This window comes from Aptenodytes patagonicus, chromosome 23, assembly GCF_965638725.1.
Source record: "Aptenodytes patagonicus chromosome 23, bAptPat1.pri.cur, whole genome shotgun sequence".
Lineage (NCBI taxonomy): Eukaryota > Metazoa > Chordata > Aves > Sphenisciformes > Spheniscidae > Aptenodytes > Aptenodytes patagonicus.
The window spans coordinates 5,756,500-5,780,557 of record NC_134971.1 but is presented as its reverse complement, the minus strand read 5'-3'; the positions used below and the strand labels follow the sequence as shown (position 1 = coordinate 5,780,557).

Sequence of the window (24,058 nt, the reverse complement as noted above, 5' to 3'; positions counted from 1 at the left end):
TGGCTGCTGGGGTGGGGACCACGCAGCTCTGGTCCAGCACTCCTCGGGTGCAAGAGGAGAGGGTGGCTGGGCTGAAGGCAGGGGACAGCAGTCGAAAGGGTGCCAAATTTTGTGTTAAGAGCCAGTGCCGCCGGTCTGCCGGGTGGATGTGTTTGCTGCTTGACCAAGCTGGACAACTAATGAGTCTCCATTACTTACCGCTTCCTGAAGCTGAGACAATTGCTCTTATCCCAAATAATATTGCATGACCTACATTTTTACTTTAAAGCCTCCAGCTAATAATTAGTTTGAATTTCGATTTATAAATAAACACATTTATATTCTAGTTTTTAAAACAGGGGAAAAAAGCAAGCCTCTCGATAGATGAAATCTCCACCTCTCCCTGCCGGTCCCTACTTTCCCCCTGTTCCTCTGACTTTCGGGGCAGACAGGGAGGAAGGAGTGGATTTGCTGGGCTGGGCGAAGGAGGAGGGTTTGGATGTAATGAGACCGCTGGGCGTTTTCCTGGAAAACTGCAGGAGCCTCAGTGCTTGGGGGATTTGGGCCATCTGGATAAATAGGGTCAAGCCTCCACGTTGGCAGCGATGAGGTGGGGCAGCTTGGCCTCGCTGGGGAGAGCAGCAGATCGGTGCACAAAAGCACCTAGCAGAAGGCATGCCCCTTCCCTTCCCTGGCTCTCCCGGCACGGTCGGCGTTGCCGCCGCTTCTCCTCCTCCTCGCTGTCCATCTGCCTGCCCGTCCGCTTGGCGCGGCTGCATCCGAAGGCGCGGGAGGCAGCGTTGGCCTTGGGTCAACGCCTGGCACTTGGCACGTGTGCGCGGGAAGGGGATCGTTAGTCACGAAACGGGTCGGGCGTTAATCAGCAGTCGCGGGGAAGAGAGGACCGTGGCTTGCGGAGACGTGATCTCTCCTGGAGAGGAGAGATGCAGCTGGGCTGCATCCCGCTCTCAGCTCCGGGAGGTGGGTGCGTGTTCCTGGTGGAGGAGCATCCGCACTGGTGGGTGCACACGATGCAGCCGACGGCAGCTTTCCCCGTAACGTCTGCGGCGGTCGTGGCACTGGAAACGCCGCGCGGTCTGCCGTTCTCCATGGACCTCGGGGCTTTCTGTTGCCGGAGGTAGAAAATGCAGAAGGCTGTGATGGTCATAGCGCTTATACAAAATCCCGGTGTCCTCATTCAGTCATTTGTTGTCCAAGCTTTCCCCTGTATTTGGAGTATGTGGTCTCCTTTTTTTTCGTGGCGTGATATTGTGTGCACAGCTCTGATGGGATCGCACAGTTTTGGGGGTTGGTATTTTAGCTTTTAAGAGAAAGAGTGAATGGTAAAACTGCCAGAGCTGCGTCTCTGGGAGACGCATCTTTTAGCTGGACCAGGCGGTCCCTTCCTACCCCGTACCTATCGTCTGCCTCTCGCTCTTGCATTCAGCAGCGGTAGCCCGGCGCAGCCGTGGGTTGGATCACTGGAGTGTGTTTTTATAGGCAGATCTCGCGACACAAGTGGCTGCACCGGGGATTTGATCCAAAGCTGCTGGGAAAAAAAAACAAACAAACCCAACGCCTGCCCTTCTGCTCAATACAAAAATCCCCCAACACACCTAGCTGTACAGTATGGCGCCGCGTGGGTAATTGTCATTCCGCTCTGAGCTGATGACGTGTGTATGCCTCGAAGCAAGACAATTGCTAGCCTTTGTAATTTCCTTTATGGCAAAAAAAAAAATCCAATCAAACTTAATAGGGATGAGACCAATAGAGTTTTGTTGGAAACTAGTGTGAAATCCTATAGAAAAGGGTAGACAATGAGGCATCCTCGGTGGGATCCCACGGGCGAGTTTTGCCGTGCCGTGGGAAGGTTTTCATTCTCCAGTTGCTTTGGTAGCGCGTGCCCATAAGGCGTTACCCTAAGCGATGCCACTTCAGGTGCTATTTTTATTCAGGAAAATGTCAAATCCTTTCTCAGAACTTAGTGACTTGTTGTCTTGGTAATTTCTTGCAGAAACAAGATCTATAAAAATCCCCTATTTTCTTGGCACTAGGCTTTTCTTGTCTATTTTGGATGTAAATATTTTTTAGAGTCAGAAAAAAATAAATGGGAGCCACTTTAATAGGACACGAGCGGTGTAATTTCTCCCCCAGAATGGCTCTTGTAGGGCTTCTCGAGGCACAGATGTAAGCAGGGAAGTAGCTGTGTGCACTTGTATTTATGATACTGGCCCAGCGTCCTTTGCATTGGAGTCCTTGTACGCTGAGATTATATCTGGCCCTGTTCTTTCTTCGTGCACTGTTTCCTAACCTGAAGCCCAGCTCTCTGGGAGCTGGAAATCCAGCGATGAGCGGGATTATCTTCATTTTGCATTGGGGGGGAGGGGGAGGGACATGACCTGCAACCTATGCTTTTTTTCTTTTTTCCCTCCTCCTTGAAATTTCCAGCAAAGTTGACATTTTCAACAACAAATAATCGCTTTGGGAATAACTCATTTCCAAACCCGAGTCGTTGCAAGTCGTCTGCAAATGAAAAAGCAAAAAATCATACGGTGCCTCTGATAACCCCGAGATACTCCGCTCCTGCTTCTGCGCTTGGGGGAGGTTGGGGTCGGTTCGTGCAATACCTCAGCCAGCTCCAGAGAGGAGATTTCTGCTCCTGCCTGGTGGGTTCCCGCCGAGGGTGACCGGCCCTGCCCTGTCCTAGCAGGGTTGGAAGCTCTAGACGGTTGTGGTGGCCGCTTTGGTGGTGACGGAGGAGGAAGAGCAGAGCCCCCGCTCTCGCCGTGATCGGTGTTGACATCTGCGTCCATGCGTTGGGTGCACCTGCAAGGTGCAAGAGGAGCAGGTGCTTTGAGGAAGACAGGGGCTGCTTTTGGGGTGCTCCTGCCATCATTCAGGCTACTGGGCTCTAATGCGTTTTAAGCGTGATGCAAGGGAAAAGCAAGGCAGGAGCTGCACGGCCCTTCTTGGGAGAGAGGGAGATGTTGAGCAGTGTCTCTCCAATCACAACAAGATCCCCAGAGTCCAAAAGGAGCAAGGCTTGGGCACGAGAGCCAGAGCTGCCCTAATAAAAACATTTACTGGGTTTGGAGACCTGTTTGCTCCGACACGGCGCATACGTATTAAATGATCAAAGTTTCCATGCCTTCAGAGGAGCCGGCTGCTAATCTAATGCAACCCTTGGGCTTTGCTCACCACTGACTTGCATGAAAGCAAACGGCGGCTCTGTTTTCCTATTTAGAAGATTTCCGAGCTAAGCCGGGTGGGTCACAGTTCAGGAAGCAATAGGATCTGGCCTCTTAAAGGCTTTGGCAAGGAGGGGCTTGGGAAGGTGGGTTAGGGGTTGAGGATGGATTGGTCTCCATCTCTCAAGTCCTGTCCACCTCTGGCTCTGCTGCAGGCTATCTCGGTGCTGCTGTGCATCTCTCCCCCTCCTCCTCCTCCTCTTATCCTTGCTCTTCCCCTCCCTAAATCGCTCTGTCCCGCATCCCGTTGCGCCCGACCCGCAAAGGGCTCTGCTGGCTTTTCAGATCCCAGCCTGAGTTGCAAAGTGCTGCCAGTGGATTAAAACCAAAGCAAAGGGGGAAAAAAAAATGAACCAATCCCACCCTCTTTGGATTTATAAACTGAGCACACTCGAGCTGGAAGGTGCCGAGGAGGAAAAGGAAAACACGAAGCCCCCGGGGTGCCGTTTTTCAAAGCAATGCAGCCCTTTATTTGACTGCCTACACTTGTTTTAGCTATGCAGGGAAGTGAGCAGGTAAAAAGCCTGCCGGGGCTGCTCTTGCAGAGGCGCTGGGCTCCCTCAGGCAGCTGCTGGTGCTGAGCCGGCTCAGCACCTCTGCAAACCACCGGCTATCCCATCGTCTGCTGCTTTTGCAGAGCAAATACTTCACCTACTGATTCTCACTGCTCCAGCGGTTTGGGACCGATGGGTTTGGCTTTCCACTTGGTTACAGCATCTTTTCTGCTTCTCGAGCGTCTGCCATGGCTTTCATGTAATTCCTTTAAGTAGTTTCCATTAACTGACGGTCCCTTTCTTTTAAGGTACTTGAAGCTGTTTGATCATCAACAAATTTCTCTTTCTGCTCCTCTGATAAAAAATTAAATCTGGGCACTTTTTGAAGGCTTCCTCCCCACCTCCCTTTCTCTTTCTCCTTCTGTGCTCGGTGGGGAGTCGGCCCTTTTCTAGGAAAATAAAATAAATAAAATTTAGAGTTCAAAGTGTGACATCTCCTCTTAAAAAGAAGAGGAGGGTGAGGAGAAGGGAGAAAAACCAAACCCACCATATATTCTTACAGATGTGACATCAAAATGGAAAACTATAAAGGACGCGTTTTTCAAAGACTCGTACAGGGACTGAGTTGGTTCAGTGGGAAACGGGCAACCAAAGTCTCTCCTGGCGCTTTGACAGCGTGTCCCCGAGCTGCCGCAACCCTGTTGTTTTAGCTGGGGTGCGGGTGCTTCTCCACCTGCCTAACAGGTGCTGCGGTCAGCTGTATGGGGAGCGGAGGGTGCTGCCGTCCCCACCTCGCCGCGGAGGGGTGGGTCGCTGGTGAAAGGTGGGTGGTGGGGAATGGTCTTGGGTGAAGAGGGTGCAACGACGTAAGAGGTTGGGTGCTGGTGTCGCCAGCACCTGCTGTGTCCTTGAGTCACCTTGGCATCTGCATCCGTGTCTGCCAGCAGAGGCATCTCCTTCCTTGCTCGCTGCAGAGGAGCTTTTGGGAAGCGAGTGTGATGGGAGACAGAGTAGGAAAAAAACGGGGCGAGTCCATTAGGAAGGGATGCTACCCGGGGCAGGACAGCAGAGCCGTGGGATGTCAGCCCCTTCTGTGTCTCGGTGATGGCCACCCTCATTCGGGGGGCGGGGATGGACAGCAAGAGCTGCTGGCCCTGCCGAAAGCTGCCCGTGGCTGGGGGCTGCGTCGGGGCAGGGCTCAGGCGCGGGGTGACCTCTGGTTTCCCACCCAGCCTGGAAGCGCGTCGGGGGAAACACCCGTGCGTTCGTCCTTGTGATGCCGCCGAGCCGCTGGAGCAGCAGCAGTCTGGTCTGTGGGTCTGCTCTCGCAGCTGAGCAGCATCTGGGAATTCCTGCGGGGTGGCAGATGTGTTAGCAGCACACTGTTACCCAGGTAACTGCCTTTCCTCCCCTGAATCCTGATTATCTGGTTCCTCGCCATACCCCATAGGGCCCTGTGACTTATTTCATCCCATCCAAACCCACCAGTTCCTTGGCAGAGAGCAGGCTCCCCTCTTGCAAGTGCAGCCTCCCAGCCCAGGGAGGGTTGTGGGTCAGTACCTGAGCACGGTTGAGGCTTGAGACGTCGTGTTCGTGGGGAGGTGGAGATCTCCCCCACCGCGCTGGGACCCGTCAAACAAGCTACCGTGGGGCTTGGAGCAGCGATGATGTTCCCCAGGGGTCTCATCCAGCCCAGCGACAGTGCATAAAGGGTCCGATGTGCCGGTGGTAGTGCTGTAGCTTCGGGTTGACACCTGCTTGGCGTTTCAGCTGGCTTCCTGGAGGCAAAGGCCGTTGGACTCAAGCAGCAGCGGTTGTATTGCATTAATTGAAATAAAGGGAGTTCCCAAATGCGTGTGAAACCTCTTGGCAGGCCCAGTACGAAGGGAACAGCATCACGGTGAGGCAGTCGCGTACAAAGCGAGCTCGTCTCCAGGCTTGCATGTGTTCAGGGCCAGCAGTGCGTCTCTGCTGCAGGCAGAATACCCGTGGACGCAGAGACCAGCCCCACGCTATCCAAGCCCGGATTTCACATCTCTGTTTTCAGGGGAACTCGTATCAGTCAGGCAAAAAATGACCAGCACTGAGTCCCACAGCTCTTAGCATGCAAAAGCCTTCCCCCAGCTCTAGGCAGGTCGCTTGCATGGGCGCAGAAGGCTTCAGGAGGTTGAACAATGTTTCAGACGATAGTTTTTCCTCTGTCACTTCAGCAGCTTCTGCACCTTTCCTGAGTTATCCTCAGCGCAAACTCCTTCCCCAAAGATTTTCTCCAACAAAACTATCTCACCAGCCTCATCCCGTCGCTTCCATCAGTGCTCGTGGAGCATCCTACTGTCTGATGTGGGACACGAATGTCTGGGGAGCCCCTGCTGCGGCCCACAGCTGTGAGGTCCGAGTGCTTTCAGCAGTGGCACAGACAACTGCCCAGCGCAATCGATTATTTCTTTTGGGGAGGGAGAGCTGCAATTAATCTCTTCTTGTCTTTCTTGCTTTTTGTTGGAAACCTTTTGCTTCTGAGATGCTCATCCAAATACCTGTTGTCCAACACGTCTCTGGTGGTGGTCCAGCACTTGGTGGGTGGCGTGAAGAGGGAGCTTTCTTGGTTTGCAGCTTGATGGAGCTTGGGCTGCAGGGTGGGCTTGGGCTTGCGACGTGCTGAAGTCTTGGGGCCGGCTGTCTCGCTGTGAATCGGTCCCATGCTCCTGCTCCATCTGCCTCTGCGTCACCTTGGATTAATTACAGTACAATGCAATATACATTTATATGGTGTCTGCACAAGTGTCTCAGGGCCCTTTGCAATCTGAAAAATCTAATTAAGGTGCAGCCTCCAACACGAATGCTTATCACCGAAATGTGTACAGCGAGACAGAGGCGGCATGTCTCCACGGCTCAACCAGGAGCTGAATCCACACTCTCGTGGCGTTATTAATTACTCAAAGCTTGGTGTCCGAGACGCCAGTCGATACCGTGGGCCTGGCTAGATAGTGAGCGTGAAGGAGCAGAAGGTAACCATCAGCTAGAAACCTGGCAGAGGCTGTTCTTGGCCTGGGAGGAGGAGGAGTCACTTTGCAGAGGCATGTGCAGTAGCAGCACGTGTTTACCAGTGACTTTGATGCTGGAATGTTATTTACTTGATGCAGAAAGACGTCGGCAATATTGAATTTTGGCCTGGGGAAGGTCCTGCCTTGGGGACCAGGCTGGTGATGGGCGCAGCATTATTCTGCGAGGTTTGCTGCAAAACTTATTTGGCCTTTTTAGTTGGTCTCACGAGTGGCACCAGCTGTTGGGAACGTTGGGAAGGGAGGGAGGGAGCGCCACAAGTGCGACGAAAGCGTAAATAACCAGGGGAAAAGGGAAAGGAAATGTGAAGTGGCCCTTTAAATACGAGCCTCCAGAGCCCGGAGCCCAACTAGCATTCCCTCAAGTATTCAAATGAGATTGCAGCATCAGATTGGTATGCATTAGGCTGGTCTCAATGAAAATTAACATGTAATTGCTTCAAATGAAGTAAGTGAGGAGGTAATCTGTTCTTAAATTGGATTCGCAGGATTTTGTGGTACCATAATGCAGCTGTGAAATGAAATATATTTTAAGGATGATGTCCTCAAGGGGAGAGGGGAGGAAAGGAGGGGCCTGTAGTGGGAAGGGTCCTTTCCCTCCCTCCCTCTCTTGTTTTCGCTCTCATTAGCACCATTTTATAAATGGGGAGAGGGTACTGGTGCGAGTGGCGTGGCTGGGGAAGGTCCCGTTGCTTTCGGCTCCGTCATGTTTCCTTCCTTGACGTCCCTCCTGTCCACCCTCTCCCCCTACTTGGTTCTCCACTTCCCTTGTGGCACCGGTGTCTCCTCCGGCACCTTCTCTCAGGGACATGTCCCCATCCCATCGTGACAGGAGGTCATGAGATGAGGCGCTTGCACTTTGTACACGTGGCAAACACCCTTCTGGTTATGTGATGGGAAGATATGGCTGCGTGGTGGGTTTTGAGTGTCTGTAAGAAGGCTGCGTAGGTTCTTGCTAGGGAGCTGGTTTCCATGAGGAGATAGATGTCGGAGCAAGAGGCACAGGTTACCTTCTTGTCTCGGTCTCTTGTGACCTTGGATGGGGAAGCCTCTTCTTCTGCCAAAGGGGAAGGTCCTCTCCCCATCACCCTGGGACCCAGAGTGGTGCTGCAAGGCTCGGGGATTCATCCCCAAAGGTTTGGGATGCCCTGTGCCTCCCGTGCAGTCTTGTGTTGCCTGGACCACCTCTCTTTTAAATTTAAGCGTTTGCTCATCATCCTCTTTCTGTCCATCTCTGCCCATCTGCCAGTAGAAGCAATAAGAGCTTGGGTGTTGTGATGAAATTGCGGTTAGGAGCGTGAGGGAGAACTGGTGTAGGAAGGTGACGTGGTAACCTGCAATTATTCTCAGATGCCAAATATACGGAGAGTGTGTAGCAGAATGTATTTGCTACAGGCAGACCCGGTTGGTCAGCCACAGCCGGTACCAGTGCAAGCTCCCCCCGTCTCCCCATCGCAGCCCTGCGTTCCAGTGTCCTGGGCTACTGGAGAGCTCTGCCAGTGCTTTGAAAACCTGATACCCGATCTTGTGCTCTTCCCTGGGTAGATTTCCCCGTGTTGTCCCCGTCAGTGCCCTTCAGCCTTCTGTTTGCAGCACTTCTCGCTCCCGTCTTGCCCCCTGCTCCTCCTGTCCCGCTGTCTCCTGACCCACAGCATCCTTCAGCGACCACCGGCTCCTGCTCCCTCCTCTCCGCAGTCCTGGCAGAGAGTGCTCACCCCTCGCCGTTCCTGTTTTGTGCTTCAGCTTCTAAGGAAAAGCCACTTCAGTGATAGTTTCCCACTTGTAATAAGTTAAGTGCATCGCTTCCTTTCGAATACATTTTCAGTGCAGTTAAGCTCAGCAGTCCCTTGCCTGTGTGCTTAGTTAAACGTGCTCCTTTGCAGACCGTTGGGGTGGATGGCATTGCTTTATTCCTGGGCCATTAGTGTCAATTGCGCAAAGCAGAACCAGGATTTATTCAGGGGGCACAGCTCGTAATTGAGCGAGTTCAGTGCCGGGGATCGGCGCTCACTGCTGGGAGTACAGCCTGGAGGAACTTCCCCGCTGGGCTGGAGGAGGAGAGCGGGAGCTGCGGGGGGGGGGGGGGGGGGGGCCGAGAAGGATGGGGAGTTGGGGTGTCTTGAGTGGCTCAACCCAGGGCTTGCAAGTGGCAAAGGAGTGTTTTTCTAGAGAAAAGTGCAGGGCAAAAGGAGAGAGGTCTCCAGTTTTCTGGAGGCAGAGAGACGAGACTTCTTCTCCACACCTCCTCAGCTGAGGAGACCTTATTTTACAGGGTTTAAACTGTTCTGTAACGCTTAGGGGGAGAGGATGAGATCATTACGGAGTTATTTTCTTCTTGTGGCATTTTCCACGCCTCCTTTTGAAGCCTCTCAAGACGGCGGGCAGGCAGCTGCCAGAGCCTGGACCTGGTCTGGGGTGGTGCTCTCCCTGCAGAAGGGAGGACCCTTTCGTTAGGCAGCCCTGGAAGACCGCCGGGGAAGGGCTGACTTTCGCCCTGGGCTGCTTGCCTGCTGGCATCCAGGAGCCCCCTGAGCAATTACTTGGGCTGGAGGGAATGCGAAAAAGGAGAAAATCAGGAGGAACAAAATGTCCCTGGAGCTCAGCGCAGGATCCCGGCGCTGCAGGAGCTCCCCGGAGGGGGTGGCATTTCATTAGTAAACCGGCCGTGTCCCTGCACAGCTGCCTAAAGCGGTTTGGTGCTGGCGCCACCCCCATTCCCCGGGACCATTAGCACTTTTGGAGGGCACCCAAGCAGATGGGCCAGGAGCACGCGCCGGTGCCGCTCCGCGGGGTCAGCCGCAGGGGTGGGAGCCCAGGTTAGGGACATGTTGCCTCGACGCGCGGTCTCGGAGCGGCTGCCCTCATTGATGTTTTGTGACACGCTCCGAGATGCTGAGATGGAAGATGCTATAGATGTGCAGAGCCCTGTTGTTAGCAGAGACAATAGGAGGATAAATAGAAAGGCTGGATGAGGCGAGCACGGGAGCAGGGGACTTGGAAAGGTGCTAGTGCACTGCTGCATTGCAGAGAGATAAAGACTTTTCCAGACAAGCCATCCCTGCCTGCTGCATCGCGACCTGCCTGCTTTGCACCAGCCCTCGGTGCCGGCGCAGGGGTCTCCCGGGACCGGCGGGGTGTTGGGTGCATGCAGAGGTGCTCGCGTGACTCGTGGCCGCTCCGTACCCTGCCTTGTGCTTGCTCAGCAGGCTGCAAAGTGGGAGCTCCGGCTCTTTTTGCAGCTCTTCCTTCCTCCCCAGTCCGGTTTCCTCCTGTTTCCTTGGCATTTGCCAATAAGCTCGTCTAAGTCAGCATACGGGGAGTTGTTTGCAGCTCTGCGAATCCCGGGCAGAGAACCAAGGCGGATCTTTTCGAGCCTGGTATATTATTATTAATGTAATTAGTGTGAATCATTTGTATGTATAAACTTGCAATTGAGGAGATCAGGTACTTTGCAAACATGCGTTAACTCGCCCTCCCTGGGAAGGAGGTGCCAGATATCTTTAAAGCCTTGCAGAGGGCAGAAATGAAGGACAGGGACTTGCAAGGAACTTGGTTGCAGAGCGAGCCGGTGGGAAAGGCAGGACCTCCGGGTCCAGAGCCCCGACTCCCTCTGCAACAACCGAGATGAAACTCTGTCTGGGCAGGGAAGAGAGGGGGAAACACAAAGGGTTTTTATTTTCCACTTCTGAGCACTGCTTTTGACCAGCTCAGCGTGATTTTGAAGAGGCATTGGAGCGGCAGCTGATCTGAGGGCACCTCCTCACCCCGCAGCCTTTGGAGATGCTCCGGCTGCTGCAGGGGGGGGACTGGAGGTAGGCGCCAGCCCCAGCGGGGCCCCCCCTTTTCTGCCGGACCCCACTGCCGAGTTAATCATTCAGTCAGCTCCTGCCTGGTGGGTGGCAGGCTCCCCGTGCAGGGAAGCGGTTTCTCAGCCCTGACAGCCGTGCTGTGCTGTGAAGAAGTCCTCGGGCTGCGTCTTTGGTGGTGTCACATCAGGGTGAGCTCAAGGGATGCCCTCCAGCTGATCTTGCGGTTGAGGGCGAGGATGGCTGGGGTGGTCCTGGGGCGCAGGTGAGGATGGACATGCCAAGAACCCCACCGCTGTGTCAACCACACGGGCATGCAGACCCCACTGGGATGAGCCTCGAGCCCCCGTTAGAGCCGCCTGGGTGAGCAGTTGGGGCTTTCAGCAGGCCAGGACCAAACCTATGGACCATTTTAATCCCATAGTCCATCTGCCACTGTGAATGTCCCCTGCTTAGGCCCTGCACAGAGCCTGTTACCCGCGCGGGTTTGCACATCAAGCCTAGTCATCCAAGCTCGATGGACTGAGATGGGTGTCCCTGCTGCTGCCGCCCCGCTTGCAGCGTGGCGAGGGGTCAGCGGGACAGGATTATTGCTGGAGGTGCACGTGCCATTTGCCACATGCGTCGGTGAGCACGCGTGCTCTGGGGATGTGCTGCGTGTCGCATGCACGCAACACCCGCAAAAAACGCGGTATGTCTGCGCCAGCCTTGTCTGTCGGGTTGGCGCTTGGCGCGTAGGGTAACATTGCGTGCTGGTGCCTCTGCAAGCACGCGATGCTGCAGTCAGTGTGTGTAAGCGTACGCAGTCTGTATGCGCACGGAAAGTGAGCAGATGCTGTAAATCCTGCTGAAGAAGGGCTGGATTGGTAGAAATCGCTAGTGCATGACTTAACCCAATACAGCAGAGAGAAAGGAGAGGGAAACCAGACTGGGTTGTGGCAGCGAGGGTTTTGGCTTAATATTTACTAATACAGAAGCTTCCAGACCACCTTTTCCATGATAACCACACGTCAGGCTGTCCATGGTGTGCGCATCCCAGCTTTACGGGGTCACGGGCAGCACGTGTCCCAAGCAGCGTGGGACAACCTGACCCCAGCTTTCCCTCAGGAATTGACGGCCAAACTTCTGTTGCCACTGAAGCATAAACATCATAGGAAAGTCTATGAGAGCAGTGGGACTGTGCCTGAATGGGATTGAGTTGTTCACAGCCAGGCCTTTAATTAATCCTAATAAATAACAATAAAATGTGATAATCACAGAAATAAATCTGAGATGTGAAGCTCCTGCCTCCGGCGGCGGTCTAGTTTAGTTGATCATTTATAGCGTGGCTGATGGTGCAGAGGCTGGAAGGTGCTGCCTGGGACATGAGATGCTGGGGACAAGGCAAGACTGGAGCAGCTTGTCTCCTTGCCTAGCCTCAGTGGGAGGCTTTTGCACCCAGTTTTAAATTCAATCCCAAGCTAGTTCCTGCAAACTGATTTCCAACTTGGTCTAGCCCGTAGCAGAGACAAGACACTGCTGGTGTGGAATGGATTGCTTCAAAATCCAGAGGCATCTGGGAATTGCTGAGTTAGACTGGGAAGAAGAAGAAAAGGCATCTAGGGATGCTTGACGGTGGGTCGGTGCTGTGGCGCAACGCGTGTGAAACTCCATCAGGTGGCCTGGATTTGGGAAGGGGGTTTCTCTAGGGCAGGCACACAGTGAAAATTAGGTGGTGGTGGAAGGAGAAGCGAGCCCGGGGGGTGTCAAGTGCAGGGGGTGGTCAGCTTGGTCATGGCCCCAGGTTGGGCCACCAAGTTTGCTGCGGTGAGCCAGGCTTAGGCCCGTCCCTGCTTCCCCGCGATGGAGCTTGTACCCTGATAATTGCAATGAAAGCAGCAATCAGGTTGGTAATTTCACTGAGCTCTTTTCAGTTCTAATTAACATTATTCATTTCTTGTGTGTCTTGCTGGGTTGAGACAATCTGTGCTCTCCAGCCCAGCCCTCTGGAACACCAGCGATCTGTGTGAGAGGCAACAAAAAAGTGTTGTGTGCCAATTACCGCACTTCAGTAATTAAAAACCTCCTTCCCCCCGCTGCCGGGCCACCTCCTCTCCCGTCATTTTCTGTGTGCAAACTTGTGAAAGCAAAGAGAGAAATTTAGGAAGGCATGTCATTGCTGGCGTGTGCCATCTGTGTCTGCGCCGAAAATGCAGGGAGGCACCGGGGGATGTATGAAGCACGGGCGGGATCAGTGGTCAGGGCGCTCAGCTTTGGCACCCTGTTGCTTATTTATTCCTGATGGTGGATTGTGGTGGCTGTGGTTTGGTCGTGGGCTCTTTGGTAGCAGGTCCGTGTCTGCAAAGCAGCCTGCTCCCCTCTGGCCAGGGCTGTTTTGTCCCCACCGAGGGCTTTGCTGGCATTTTCAGCCCTGCTCATCTTTGTGCTTGTGTTACCTAAGGTGGCAGAAACCTGATGGCGATGCTTTCCCGCTTCCAATTTCATTCTCCTACTGTTGTCCCTGCAGCCGGGCGGGCTGTCGGCTGCACCCTTGGACCCCTTGCGTGGGGTGCGGAGGGTGCAGGCGTGAGGACTTTGGCTGTACGAGCTCAGCCCCTCAGGCTGCGGGAATGCCGTCTGGTTTGGGGGAGAACGGCCAGTCCTAATGGACCAGCTTGCTTGTAGAGGGCGGTTAGCAAAGCCAAGGAGCTTCGGCTGCAGAGATGCTAACAGGTCTGGAAAGGGCAGCACTAGCCTGCGCCTGTATCCCCTTTACGCCCGCCGTGCATCATTGCCCAGGGAGTGTGGGACAAGGGCATGAGCAAGCAGGCTGGGACGAGTGGGGAAGATGCGCGCACGCAGCTCTCACCTTCGGTCAGTGCACGCAACTGTCTTAAAATACCCAAACTCCATCACTTGTGGACATTTTGAGGTGCCCTCAGTGGCAGCAGGGAGCAGAGGGTCTGGTGCAGCGTGAGGAGCTACATCTCTCTGCAAACCATCAATGCCTGCCCCCAGGATGATGCAGCAGTGGTGTTTTAGCAGTGTTTCCACCTCCTGGAGGAGAAACCCTGGGGCTTGGGACTCTGGGTGTGGAGGGAAAGAAACAGCAGAGAGCGCGAGCAGCAGCGTCTCCTCCTTGTGCTGACAGACAGCAGTTTTTCATCTTCCTGGAGGAGAAGGCCTTGCCTTCCAAGCAGGAACGCAACAAGGATTAAGGATCTTGAGAGAGAAAATTACCTCATCTGTGCTTAATTATTTTTACATCTTCGTTTTGGAGGCAAGTGCTGTTTTCCGGCACTCCGGGGACCTATCCCTCCCCTCCCTCCCTGGCACATCATAGGGCGAGAGGGAGGGTGAGAGCCTCCAGCGAGGTGGAGGAAGCATCTCTGGGCTTTGCACCTTGCCAGGAGAGGGGTGGAAAGGGGGGAGGCTGCAGGCTCAGCGGTGGCTTTGCTCTCCACCTGTGCTTGGAGCCTGGCTTCCTGGCCAAAGCCAGAGGCTTTCCGCTCGGCTGCCTGCATGCGGGAGAGGAGGGCTTCCCATCCCTGCGCCGGGCTTGTGGCGAGAGGAGCTGCTGGAGGAGGGAAGGGGGAGCAGATGGAGGGGCTGGAAGAGCATCGGGTCGCTGCGGCGAGCCTCGGCCGCGGGAACCCCGACCGGCGCTTGTGCAAGGAGGAGCGGGGTTGGCATGGTGGTTGGAAGGAGCTCAGGTAGGAGCGCGACCCGCCGTCCCCTAAATAGCACACCGTATCCAGAGGTCAAAGTGCGTCTATCCCGGGAGCTGTTTCTGCACTTTATTATATATATATTGGCTTGGGAGCTTTAAGAGGCAGGGAAGGAAATAAAATAACAACTTTAAGCTTGCCGATCCCAGGGACAGAGAAGCGTGTCTAGGTGATAAGGAGAGATTGTGACCGGGTGCTGTGAAGGGCGAAAGCACTTATTTCACTGTTGCCTCATGCGTTACCTGAGTCCCGTTGCTTTTCAAAAGCACTTAAATGCCCATATGATAGAGGGAATGCTTGGATTACACACTGTCTGGCTCCATTGTTATCCAGGGATCTCCAAGCTGATGCATTTCACAAAAAAAATGGTGTGGAGGAGGAGAGAGGAAATATATATTTTTAGTTCAGCCTGCTTACGGGTCCTCAGGGACAATCTCCACAGAAGGGACCGGTCCGAGAAATTCAAGCCACATCTGGCTTCTCATCACCCAGTCCTTCTCCGTGATACGGCTTTGGCAGTAAGGGTGGACACCCCTGTGTTTGTGCAGAAGTGCTGCTCGCTGCAATGGCAGGAGCCTATTTCGTGGCATTGCGATGGGCATGCCAGAGCCAAGCATCAAATATCCACCTGCATTTTATTCAAACCCCGCAGGTCTAAGCTACCAGCATAGTTGAGGTCCAGAGTACAATACACTAAAACCATCCTCTAGGAAGAAATCTCAAGTTTTGTTTGACTTGAGCAACTAAATTCTCAGGTTTTGCTCAAGTTGTAATGCAGCTGAGAGCAAGAGCCAAGTTCTTGGTGTTCAGCCCAGGCTGACTCTATTGCTTTTTTTATGTAGATAATAAAAATCTGCTCACATGTAATTTATTATTATCGTAATATCATTATGGAACGGCAATAAAATTGTTTAATTTATCGGATGTTTTTCACACCAGAGAGGGAGGATGGTGCAGTAGCTTGGGTACGTGCCTAGCAAATCGGCAGGGGAGTCCTGGGCTGTAGACTACCCATCTCGCCTTGGGCATGTCGCCTCATGGGGGATCCGTCATCCCTAACCTCCAAATGTTGCGCGTGGAGGCTGAAAGGGTTATTTAGGCTTCTCCTGTAATCACCGGGGCCAAAGAGATACCTCTAAAAAGAGGCTAGGTGAGATGAGACAGCTTGTCCCCAGGTGGGTACCTGTGTCTTTGCTGGCACCGGTAGCGGACACGGGAAGGGAAGCAGCCCACCAGCGAGGAGACAGACGGGCAGATGCAGGGAGAGAGGCTGTAGACGGCTGCATGAATCTCAGCGAGGACTCGAGCTGTCTTGCAGGTTGCTTCTATTATTACTGCTTACTTGGCTCTGCCCAAGCGTGCTCACCCTGAGAAACAATCCCTAAAGTGTCGGGATAAGTCCCTGATGGACCGCATGCCACAGTTACACTTGTCCTTGCCGTCAACTCCTCTGCTACCGCGGTCTGGGACGTATAGCCCATTAAGCCCCTTGCATTTGGCGAAGTTACCCCGTGCAAGACGTCCCAGAGGCTGCCGCGCTCTCTTTCAGTGCCTCCGAAGTTAATTTGCATCCCAGCCACTGCGCAAGTAATGAAGTAGATTGGGGAGAATATAAACAGTAGATCTTAGGCTGAGTGGTTTTATGTAGGGACATTATCCTCCGTTGCCAGCATCCAGCAAAGCGCGGCTAAGCCCTAACAGCTCTGTAATCCCAAACTTGCTCGGAGAGAAGCGGGGTTTTAACTGGTTCGGGGGGCTGCGGGTTTCTGCTGCCTAGGGAAGGGCTTGGACAGCAGGCCCTGTGTTCTTCAGCTGTCTGGAGACGATTTGTGGAAATGGAGGATTCAAACCTTGCTTGGGGACGTGGGAACGGAGGGTTGCAGGGCTGGCAGATACCATCGGGGAAGCAAGACTGGCCTCTGCTACTGTGGGCAAAATAACCCCCTTCAAGAGCAAAGTCTCTTCTTAGGTTTGTGCTGTGTTCTCTTCCAGGGGGGGTCAGTTTCCTAATGAGGCTGGAAATAGAAGATTTCTGCCTCTAAAACATCGCTTGATAGGTGAAGTGCTTAGCTGGGGTAAGGTGCAGTAAGCGAGGGAGATGCAGCAATGCAGATGATGTGTAGGGAAGGAAGAGCTGACAGAGGGGACAAATGGTAGGAAGCTCAAGGTTTCTCTTTAGAGGTGTGTCAGAGCTGGCTTTCTCCTGAGATAAATTTTCCTTGCTCCTTTTGTGAAGCAGTGCGAGCTGCTTTCCCGGCTCCGCTTTGCATTTCTTTGCCTGGCTGCAGGGATACGAAGGTCTGCAGAGAGAATGACAAGTGATGGGTTTGGGCAGGAGGTAGCAACCTGCATCCGCCCCAAAAAAGTGTGGTTTGGACTCAGGACGGAGGTTTTGGCTCAGCTCTGGTTGTCTCCGAGTTTGCAAAGAAGCAAATGGGAACAGAGGAGCAAAAGGACCTTCGGTGACTGGTGCCGGGTGGCTCTGACCTCTCTACGTCTGAAATCATTGTGAAGCTCGTAGGCAAATCTCTGGAGCCACCAGTTTAGATGGATATCGGTGCCCTGAGCACCACGGGTAAAGTGCTGACGTTGTCCTCTTTGGACACTGAAAGCACTTGGTCTCTGAAACTGCTGCTGGCAGCAAAGCTAAAACTAGTGCCAGGAGGACCAGGAGGGGCTGGGGAAGGGAGGGCAGAGCGCCCAAGAGCAGCGCGCTGATGGGTCACCTCTCTGCCTCTCCCCAGGTGCTCCGTGGATAACCGAGTCACCCGAGTGGCCTGGCTGAACCGCAGCAGCATCCTCTATGCCGGCAATGACAAGTGGTGCTTGGACCCTCGGGTGGTGCTCTTGGCCAACACCAAAACCCAGTACAGCATCCAGATCCAAGATGTGGACGTGTACGATGAGGGCCCCTACACTTGCTCCGTGCAGACAGACAATCACCCCAAGACATCGCGTGTCCATCTCATCGTGCAAGGTAAGAGGAAGGGAATTCGTAGAGGGATTGGGCTTGGTGCTTTGATTTCTGTTCCTCCCTTTTTCCCTGGTGTCTTCTCCTCCTATTGCTCCTACGTTGAGCATGTAAGACAACTTGGTGCAAACATAGAGGCTGATCAACAGGCTTGGAGAGTCCCAATGAAGCCAGGCAATGCATTTATCGAACTTTCCTGGAGTAGTCGTGGGGCTCTGATACAGGCAGCTCTGCCTCCCAAAGTAGTCGCTGGCAAACCCGTGTTGCTGTTTGTTGTTGTTGTGTTTTGATGGGTTTTTTTGTTTTCCATGCTGGAGGCGATGCTTGAAGTAAAACTTGTGTTGGGGGAAAAGAGAGAGCTGGCAGATTTGTGTACTTTGCGGGGGTGTGTGTATGCCTAGCAACAATACGTGTGTTGAAACTCCGTACTTCTGTGAGGAGGAGGAGGAGGAAGGCCGGCATGGGGTGGCGGAGCGCTTGCGGTGGCCAAGGGTGCGCTCGCTGGCACATAAGCGTGCCTCGCTGAGGCTGCGCAGTCTGCGGGGTGCATACGCGCGCTCTTCAGCAAGCGTGCAAGCACAGGCGGGCTCTCGCGAGGGGACGTACGAGCATGGCCACAGGCGACGGTCAAGCAGAGGGGCGTTCACGCAAGATAGCTCCCATGTCCGTGCTGCGGGACTCGGTGGGGACGTGCGCTGGGCAAGGGGGAGCCTGCGTGGTGGGGCATACGGGGCCTGCTGCGCTCTTAGGGAGGCAGCCTCAGGGAAGATTAATGGAAAATTTCTAATCCCTTGCTAGGAACCTTTTTTCCTCCTTCTTCTTCTGTGATTTGGCCAGGAGCCGTCTTAGCATGACACACCAGCTTGAGTATTGGAATCTCGTCTCCAGCTAATTTTCGAATGCTGATGGGTGTATTGATTTGGAAACAAGCTGGGTTAAAAAGTCTTGTACACAGAGTCGGGTTGAGCTAATTCGCCGTCGATATGCCAGGCCTGAGCGTTATTGACAGCCTAATGAATAGAAGGGGGGGAAAAAAAACCCAAACCCAGGGCCTTTATTTTCCCCCCTCCCTCCCTCCCTCCCTCCCTTTCCGTTTTCTCTTTCCTCTTCAAGCAATCAAACAAGCTAAACAGAGCTGGACTTTCTCTATCTCCATTAACCACAGAGAGAAAGTGGATGCATTGCCAGCCCGGGTCCTTGCTGTTTATCTTGCAATCTGTTAATACCTGCCTGAGTTTCTTAAGCCAAAGTCGATCACCCGCAAGTTCTGAAGTCGCTATCAGGCGCTGGGGTGATGCGGGACAATTTCTATCAGCTCTCTTCCGATTCCTGTTTCCTGACCTAAATTTCCCGTATCACCAGACATCCAGGTCCATCCCTCCTGTGTCTTGCTATATCATTAGGAAGAGATGTTTGGGTAATGGAGGAAAAGTTCATATCTTAACTCCTTGCAGCGGTACAGTTAAGTACTGGAGGATTCAGTGAGGGGCTCAGTCCTGTAACGCGCTGAACATCCTCGCCGCTGCCGACAGAAATACCGGCTCTCAGGAGCGGGCCCCTAATTTCAAGAGCTATTGCTTGGCTCACCCAGCCCTTTCTCGGGCGGGAGGTGCCAAGAGCGTAATGTGCAGCAGCGCGCTGGAGGCAGGACATGAAAGTGAATATCGTGTCCAGTTAAAGGGCAGCCTGCCTTAATGACCCCGATTAAAATTTGGCTGGGGTGCCAGGATTAACTCTCCTGCCTTGGAAAATGGGCCCAATCAATATGCAAGCTGGTATAATCCTGTCCTAAAAAACATTCAGCTTGCGGGAAGCAGTGCTTATCCCTCTCTCCCAGGAAAGCAGGGTGTCCGAGCGCCAGATTTTAGGGATGTGCCAGGTTCAGCGCGTGGCTGCGGGACCTCTTTGCCCCTCCCTGCAGCCTGATAGGAAAGGAGAAGCGGTGAGAGGAGGCGGGAAAGGGGGTTTCCCCTTTTAAACAGGGTTAGTCCAGGTACAGCCAGAAAGAGGGAGGTGTGCAGGTTGCTCTTAGCAGGTCCTGACTTTCCCCTTGCTGCACCAGCAAAGGGCCTGGGCGCAGAGCTCTGGAGGCAGGAGCACTCCAGCCTCTCAGGATGCAATTAAATCGTGTCCCGGGGCAGGCTGTGCTCTCCAAAGGGACTGGCCGCGAGGGGCAAGGAGCAATTCCCCTTTCAGCCGGGATTTCAGCAGCCTGCTGCTCCCCCAGGCAGGCGTGATGGGTGCGTATCGGCCACGGTCCAAACAGCCTCAGCCCATGCCGTGCATCCCTCCTTCTCCCCGAGTTTAGGGGATATCGCTGGCAAGTGGCCATGGATGGAGGGAGTGAGGAGCTGGGGCATCCCTGGTGTCTGCCAAGGGCTGCTGGAGGAAGCGGTGCTGCGGGTGGAAAGAGCAAAGAACAGAAGAGGGAGAGGGGTGGGAGAAGGAGCTTCCTCTAGGGTGTGAGGGTTGGGGATGATCCCCCAAGGCAGCGGAAGAGAATCACCTAGAAAACCACCAGGAACCAAGGATGTCCACGCTGCAGCTAGGGAAGTGCTGCACATTTATTTCTAGGTTGACTATATTGATGGTTGAGATCCCAAAATAGGTGGGTAGAAGGCACCTCAAGAGCTAATTTAGCCTGTCCCCCTGCAACGAGGCAGAGACATCGCTGGCAAACACGTGTGAAAGCTATTCTTGAAAATCCTTAACAAAGCAGGTTCTTCAGTCTCCCTAGACGATCTATTCTACTGCTTCGCTACCTTTATAATTAGAAAATGTATAGCTAATATCTAACTTAAACCTTCTTTGTTGCAAATGAAGTGGAGTTTTTCTCAGCCTATCCCCAGCGGACGTGGGGAACAATTGATCAATGTCCTCCTTGTAACAACCTTTAGCTTTTGGGAAGGTTGTTACCGTGGCTATACCCCTTAGCCACCTTCTTTCTGAAATGATGCAAGCCCCGTTTCTTCCACCTTTCCCTGTCGGTCAGGCTTTCAGAAACACTTGTCAGTCTTGAAATTCTGCTACAAAAGGTGATTCCTGCCGATCCAGGAATAGCAGGTCGGTGCATCTCTCCTTCCCGCTGCCGGTGAGCCTCTGCACTAGTGTGGGACAAACGAGCCCAGGAACGAGACAACAGACCCTTGGCATTGAATGCTTCAAAGTCCAGACCTGCTGTTTCGGGGACTGCTCTAAATGGGGTCAGGCTCGGCGTTGGCGATGCCAAGTTGATGTGAGCTAACAACATAGCTGCAAAAGGTACAAGGAGGTTCTTTGCACCTGGATCTCCCCAGGAAAGAAGATCCCAGACTACAGCTGGACCTAAAATGAACAGCTCGGGGAGCGCCCATGTCATCTGCGGTGTCTGGAAGGTGGTCCCTGCCTGTCCCGCTCGCTCAGCCCTCATTTCTTCTTAGGAGGAGTTGCTGTAAGACCAGACAAAGCACAGGGAAGCAGCACTGCCCCTGTTTTGCAGGAGTTCGCTTCGGACCCTTGGGAAGAGAGAGGCGTTTCTGGGTGAAAATCCCAAAGAGACAGAATCCAGGGAAGTTCCACTTGCAATAGGCCAGCTCTGAACTTGGAGGGAGGCAGAAAACCAGAGCGAGAAAGAGGACTTGGACCCCACTGACCTCTGAGGAGTGATGCTTTCCCCTCCTCTCCTCTCCTGTATCCCACTCTGGTTTCCTTAGCAAGTCCCGCTTCTTGCCCCTGCAGCAGCAGCATCTCGGGCGCAGCCTCCCCCTTCTCCCTGCTCCCGGTAGGACACTTCAGCTATTTAAGCTGTTCTCTGGGTTCCTGGGTTTAAAAGAGGGAGGGGAGGGAGGAGGAGGAGGAGGAGGAGGAGGACGGTGTCTGGAAAGCTCTTATTTGTATTGATAATAAGCCGTCTCCAATGCATGCCTGCAAAACACTCCCACTGCCTTGTGAGATGCATTAAGGAAAGATGGCCTTATCTCAGCGCGGGAAATGGACTTGGGGAAGGAGGCACGGTGCCTGCCGGAGTTTAATCTCACTTAGGCACAGAAATTTGCATGATAGAAAATGGTGGAATTTTAGTGCTTAGAAAGAAAGAAAGAAGCGGGGGGGGGGGGGAGAAGGCAGGCAACTGGGGGATATTAGGCTTTCTCGCTTCTTTATCGGTTTCCCTGGCCCTATCTGGCTCTTTCTGTTGTCACTGGAGCAACTAATCACCCCTCCCCTTTTGTTTGGTGCAAATGAGTTTTCCCACTCTTTCCCAGGCCCCGGGTTAATCTGCAAATCCCTGCCTTTGTTTGGGAGTTAATTACCTGCTCGCAGGAGTCGGGGAGCTGCGAGCGCAGGTGGCGGGGGGCTGCCCCCGTGGCGGGGGGCACACGTGGCATACCGGTGGTACCTCGCCCTGCGCCGGGGCCGCCCCGGGAGCATCGCTGCCAAGGTGTGCACCGGTGAGATAAAGCCACCGGTGGGGCTGCGGCACCTGAGCCGGCTTTGTTTCAAGCACCGAACTCTGCCCAATTAATTTTCCTTTGATGCCATAAGCCCCTTTCACTCATGGGAGAAGAAGGATAACTTTTTGCAGCTGCTTTTCTGCCTTGCACCGGGGTGCACGGGGAAACGCCTGCCCTGCCGAGCGGAGGGCCAGCGGGTTCACGTGGCAGCGTAGGCTGGGAGGAAGGATCAGTCCCTGCAGTCATCATCACTCTTGTCCGAAGGCCTCAAGGTGGCTTGCAGGGTAAACAGAGTAGATGGGAATGCATTGCTTGCGCCTGGGGTTTTTTCACCGGAGATGCTCAGAGCCTTCCCGACCACCCTCCGCCCAGGAGCTTTGGCACCGCTGCCGGAGCCAGGGGGTCCAGCCGGGCACACGCGGGGCTGAGCCTGTCCCCTGCGCCGCCAAAGCCACCGGTGCTGGGGGTGAGGAGGGGCAGAGGGATTCGCCCAGGGCTGTTTGGTAACTCAGTGGCGGTGAGGGTGTGTAGACGTTGGCCCTGTATGAAGCCATGGGCTGGAGTTTCGCACTAGGTAGGATGCTTCCCAGCAGAAACCACAGGAGCTGCTTCTGGCATGGGTTTTTCTGGTGTGACCACCCCTTTCCCCCGTGACAGCAGCCGTCCCTTCTAGAAGCAAAAGCAGGTTTAGCTAATGCTTTCTAAAAGGCATGCGGAGAGCTGGGAGAGCCTCCCCAAACTGGTGGAGGGGAAGAAACCAGCAGCACGAAATTGAAATCCTCCCTTGCTTTGCCTGCGCTCTCGTCTCCTTTGACTGATGCATTCCTTCCCCGTCTCTCTTTTGCTGCTAATCGCCGTCTGTCTGTCAAAGCATCGTTTCCTTTTGTATCAGGGCTGTTGTCGAGGACTGAAGGTTTCCCACGCGCTCTCGCGCGCTGTCCTAGTTGTTGGCTTTGCATCCCTGTTTTGCTCTGGCCCCTGGGAGCATCCCCTCCTCTCTGCTGCTCCCTCATCCACTGCTGCCCCGGGATCTCTCCGGCTCCCTCCCAAGGTTACCAGCCCTCGCTCCTCCGCGGGGGCCCATCAGCCCAGTGGGTGGGTTTAACCCGCAGACGTGCCCGTCCGTGCTCCCCTGCGGCGTGGCTGCGTACCCGGCGTGCGGCTGGGCAGGCTCCCTCCGGCCTCCCCCAAGTCACTTGACCTCTTTGCAAATCAATTTAACATCTGTGAGGCAGAGATAATAATTGTCACCTACTTCACAGGGGGGTTGATGAGGATTAATTCATTAATGTCAGCAGAGGTCTTTGAAGATGGAACGCGCTATCTGAGAGCTAAACGTTATTATTAATTAGCAATTATATCGTGGGGCAGGAGGGAGGGAAAGCAGAGACTCCAGAGCCCGTACTGGAAGCACTTGCTCCGGGCTCACACTCCTGCCCTCGCTGCAGCTTCAGGCTGCCCCAGTTACGTGCCCGCTCTGCTGCTGGAGGGAGCCAGGCGCCCTGCGTCCCGCCGGGGATGCGTCCCGCTCGTGCCGCAGCACGTCCTCCTTCCCGGAGCGTGTGGGCGAGCCCCGCTGGTGCAGGGGGAGTAAAGAGTGGGAGGGACGGGGAGGTGAACAGCGCTGGAGTGTGTCAACCGCTGTCCTCGTTACAAAGAGAGCGAGTTGGTAACAGAGTAGTGGCGGTGAAGGGAAGGCGTCCTCCATGCTTGCCTGGCACCCCAGCGACGCTCGCGGGCCAGGCACCACCAGGCCCATGGGAGGATGTATCCTGTTCCCAAGGAGAAATAATTGGCAGGAGAATGGAGCGAGGGGAAGGAAGAACCAGTGATTCATAGGACACGCAGACCGTTTTCATTTCCTTCTGTTTTTCTTTTTGTGTACACTAAGGCTGTGGCGAATTTCTCTGTTTTTCTCCCCTGGTGAGCTGCTAACGCTGTAATCCGCTGTGTTGCGGGGTTCCCCTAAGCAGCGCCGACAGGAACCCTTTGCGGTCCCCACCGGCTGCGCCGTGCCCTGGCGCTGGGACAGCACAGCGATGCCCGCTGGGGCCGTTTCCACCTCCGACGCCCCCGTGGCTCCGCTATTTCCATCCTCCCCGGCTGCAGCTGTGCGCGCTTTTGCGATGGCAAGGCAAGCTCGGCGTAACTCTCTTTGCTACTCCCTCGGAGATGCGCAGAGCCGCGGAGGTCGCCCTCTGGTCACCCCTCTTCTGGAAAGCAAGAGCCTACTCCTCTTGGAGCCTTTCTGAGCGTGCGAGCTCCCAGCGGCCTCTCCAAATGCCTTCAGGGAGAGGTCGCCCTCCTCACCCGGAGCCATTCAACAGCAACTCCGCTAATCCCTTCTGCGGAGCGGGTGAAACC

General features: G+C 54.4%; 1 protein-coding gene across 5 annotated transcripts in view; it reads left to right on the top strand.

Moving 5' to 3' along the window:
* The window catches only part of LOC143170399 (protein CEPU-1), a 367,739-nt gene that overhangs the window by 295,802 nt on the left and 47,879 nt on the right, over window positions 1–24,058 (top strand). For all 5 annotated transcript variants that reach the window (XM_076358670.1, XM_076358667.1, XM_076358669.1 and 2 more), the window contains one exon: window positions 17,038–17,270. In XM_076358670.1, the coding sequence (XP_076214785.1) occupies window positions 17,038–17,270 (233 nt within the window). The remainder of the gene's footprint in view (window positions 1–17,037; window positions 17,271–24,058) is intronic.